The sequence below is a fragment of the Spea bombifrons genome, chromosome 11 (assembly GCF_027358695.1).
Source record: "Spea bombifrons isolate aSpeBom1 chromosome 11, aSpeBom1.2.pri, whole genome shotgun sequence".
Lineage (NCBI taxonomy): Eukaryota > Metazoa > Chordata > Amphibia > Anura > Pelobatidae > Spea > Spea bombifrons.
This window is the reverse complement of record NC_071097.1, coordinates 32,997,921-33,002,050: the sequence shown is the minus strand read 5'-3', so window position 1 is coordinate 33,002,050 and position 4,130 is coordinate 32,997,921. Positions and strand designations below refer to the sequence as shown.

Sequence of the window (4,130 nt, the reverse complement as noted above, 5' to 3'; positions counted from 1 at the left end):
AAACATCAATGTTCATATTTACCCTTATTTCAAGCATTAAAACTACCAATAAATAAACATACTTTAGCATGCTTTGTAACTTGGTTTAAATAAATGATCAGCTTTGGATCAGTGGCTGTTTAGATGTTTCCATATTTGATTCAGATGAGTTGCATCTTGATTATTACTTGATTCATATTATAGAATAATATTGGATTTCCTGTCCCAAAACTCATGAGATGAACTGAGACGTACATTAACTTTGACTTTTTCAGGACTAATTTGTATGGTTACCCCAGGACTCCTATTAACCAAGGGAGGGAGGGGGTTATGACGGTCCGTGCCATGTGTGGTGGGCCTGGGTTCATTAAACCTAATGATGGGTATGTTGCCGATATACCCTCCTTTTCTTTTTCCCTTTTCCCATGCTCAGGCAGATGGAGGGGTTTTATTAGTATTAAAAAAAAAACACCCCAGAATTCGTAAAAATCTCCAAAAATTACGCCACGAAATGGATGAAAACTTGCGGGCTCTTTCACTTCTACTTTATATACTGCACTATGATGTTTTTATTGTTATTAAAGTGCCATGTGATAATCAAGGAATTGAAAGATAAATGTTGTGTTATACCACCCAGGTTTATTTAATTACACCCCGATTCATGCACGAGGTCTGGAAAGGGGGGGGGGGCGATTATCCCACTTTCGGCTAGTAGGATTTCTTATATAAATGTATTTTGGTGGGTGGATGATGTTTTGTTAGGAAATTTTGTAAAAGTTTAAGATGAGGACATGCGAGGTTTAGTTCAACCCTCATCTGAAACTACAAAAAATGTAGTTGTTTAGTCAAAGGCCCTGACATGCCCTTGCAAATAACTCACATGTTTTTTTTTACAAGCCTAGCTTTTCAGCATGTTAGCAGCTGATCTATTGTGAGATATTGGTGAATTTTTGACCATTTCACCATTTTTAAGAAGAACAAGCCGCTTCCCAACAAAGTACTCTGCCTGTCTCTATAGATAGATGTTTTTCTTGCAGGGAGAAGACTGTTTTCTAGTGTACCCTTTGATGGTAGAAGCTGCGTAACTGGCTCCTTACTGTTGGATACATTGTAACAAAACTCACAGGGAGAACATGGCTGTCCATAGACTACTTAGTATGTAGCATTGTAACAACAGTGTAACTACTCACCCAGTATAGCTACAAACTAACCTCTCTGCATTTTAAGCATGTTCCTGTGTGTAGATAAATCCTCATAATGAAAAAACCCCATGTGTTATTAACCTCTTAAGTGCTGGAATGTAAAACTTGCATTTGTTAGTTGTTGACCTCTTGAATGCCAAAGTGCATCTTTTTATATGTATATGTAGGTTTTTTCTTTAATGCTCGAGAGCAAAACATGTGAGCACTGGCGTAACTACAGGGGTAGCTGCGACGGGGCCCGTGCACTTAGGGGGGTCAGTGCGACCCCTTGTTCCTGTCTCCTCATACAGACTCAAAACTGATTAGAAAGGGCCCTCCTGACGTGGATTGGTTCTAAAGAGTCGTAATCGGCATGGGGAGACAAGAAATTATCAGGGTCATGCGATGTGACTTCTGTGGGGGACCTCCCGGATCCTGCCAGAAGGCCAGGGCCCAGCGGTCCCCATTGAACTTCTGTGGGGGACCGCCCAGATCCAGCCAGAAGACCAGGGCCCAGCGGTCCCCATTGAATCTCTGTGGGGGACCGCCCAGATCCAGCCAGAAGACCAGGGCCCAGCGGTCCCCATGGAACTTCTGTAGGGGACCACCCGGATCCTACCAAAAGGCTAGGGCCCAGAGATCCCCCTTGAACTTCTGTGGGGGACCGCTTGGATTCTGCCAGAAGGACAGGGCCCAGCAGTCCTCCTCAAACTGCTGTGGGGGACTGCCTGGATCTTGCCAGAAAGCCAGTGCCCAGCACTCCCCCTTGACCTGTACATACATAAAATGCAAAGTTTCTGACATTTTATTTTATTTTACCAAATAAGAACAAAGCCTGGCTGTTTCATCTTTAATAGAACTCATCAGCATGAGGTTATGATACTGGTTTAATACGAGAGGCTTGGGGTAGCCAAGAAATACCTTTACATAAGTTATGGTGGGTAAAGGTGATGGGAAAACCCTTCCACTAAAATTAAAGGGGTAGTAGAAGCATTATTAAACACTAATCTACAGACACCCGACAAGCCAAAAAGCTTGTTTTTCCATTAGAAATCTCATGGTGCTGCCACAATAACAAGGGATTCTGGGTAGGCATATGCAAATATGGTCAATAATTATCATCTTTTGCCTCTATATCCACTTTATACATGGATCCCTTGAAAGTAATTGCCTGTTGTACAGGACAGCCTTTAGACAAAACTCGGGTAAGAGGTGCAATAACCAGATCACCGCTCATGAACTGCTGTTTTGTCCTTAATGGGACTCATCAGCATGAGGCTGTGGTAGCCAAGAAATATCATCACATAAGGTATAGTGGGTAAAGGTGAAGGAAAACCCTTCCACTTAAATTTAAGGGGTAGTAGAAGTATTATTAAACACTCATCTACAGACAACAGACAAGCCAGGAATCTCATGGTGCTGCTACAGCCACAAGGGATTCTGGGTTGGCGCATGCAAATAAGGTTTACAATTATCACCTTTGCCTCTATATCCACTTTATACATGGATCACTTGAAAGTAATCGCCCCGCTGTACAAGACAGCCTTTAAACAAAACTCAGGAAGAGGTGCAATAGCCAGATCACTGCTCATGGATGGCTGTTTCATCCTTAATGGGACTCGTCAGCATGAGGTTGTGATACTGGCTTAATACTTGGAGGCTTGGGCAAAAGGTGATAATTATTTACCTTATTTGCATGCGCCTACCCAGGATCCCTTGTGGTTGTGGCAGCACCATGAGTTTTCTGAGGAAAAAACAAGCCGTCTGGTGTCTGTAGATGAGTGTTTAATAATGCTTCTACTCCCCTTATATAACTTTAATAAAAAAAACAAATGTCTTGTATGTCTACGTCCTCCTAAAAAAGCAGGTGCACACAGATGCATTTTTTTTGGATATATATATATATTTTTTTTTTATTATTAATTAACTGAACACTGCCAAACTCAATGTTAAATATGTCCATACCGCTCTAAGGATCCATACGTGTAAGTGATTACATTGAAGATCTTCATGGTATATATCAATGACAGGAAAAGTCTATGTCATCTTGTTGACCAGTTTCCTCAAAGTATTCTTAATCTCCTGATTTTTCAGTGTGTATATGACAGGATTAAGGATTGGAATCAAGACAATGTATAAAAGAGCAAAAAATTTGTCGTGTTTGGGAGAATAATCCGATGATGGTCTCATATACAGAGAAATTAAAGTTCCATAAAAGACAGTAACGCAGGTCAGATGGGAGATGCAGGTGGAAAATGTCTTTCTTCGACCTTCTGATGACTTTATTTTCAAAACAGAAGTGACAATAAATGCATAAGAGAGGAAAGTGAGCAGGAAAGCAAGAACAGCAAATAGTGCACCTTCTATGAAGGTCAACATCTCCACTTTAAAGTTGTCGCTGCAGGAGATCTTCAGCAACGGTGTAATATCACAAAAAATGTGATCAATGAGATGAGAATCACAAAAGGACAAGTTAGATATAAGAGTAGCATGTCCTGCGGGATCTAGAAATCCAATGGTCCATGAAACAAATGCAAGTATAAGGGTGTGTCGTAAACTCATGAAGATGAAGTAATGGAGGGGGTGACAAATTGCCACATATCGGTCATAAGCCATGGCGGTGAGAATTAGAGCATCGGTAATTGTCAGACTCATAAATACATACATCTGAGCTATACATCCCACAAAGGAAATGGTCTTATGTTGCGTTAGGAGAATATTTAGAATTTTTGGAAGAATATTTGACGTGTTACCAATGTCAGTTAAAGAAAGGTTCATCAGAAAAAAGTACATAGGTGTGTGAAGGCGGGAATTACTCAAAATCAGAACAAAAATAGTCATGTTTCCCAATAAAATAATTATATAGCTGAGAAGAAATAAAAAAAAGATTGGGGGCTGCAACTCTGGGATGTCAATCAAACCTTGGATTAAAAATTCTGTAACATTCTGTTTATCTTCTTGTGACTTCAT

General features: G+C 40.5%; 1 protein-coding gene across 1 annotated transcript; it reads right to left on the bottom strand.

Moving 5' to 3' along the window:
* Positions 1-3,197: 3,197 nt before the first annotated feature.
* Positions 3,198-4,130, bottom strand: LOC128468275 (olfactory receptor 1019-like). The gene has a single exon (XM_053449964.1). The coding sequence runs from the start codon at positions 4,128-4,130 to the stop codon at positions 3,198-3,200; it is 933 nt and encodes a 310-aa protein (XP_053305939.1).

Bases quoted from the DNA above. Each gene is read 5' to 3' on its own strand.
- LOC128468275 (XM_053449964.1), bottom strand. From the start codon at position 4,130: ATGAAGTCACAAGAAGATAAACAGAATGTTACAGAATTTTTAATCCAA.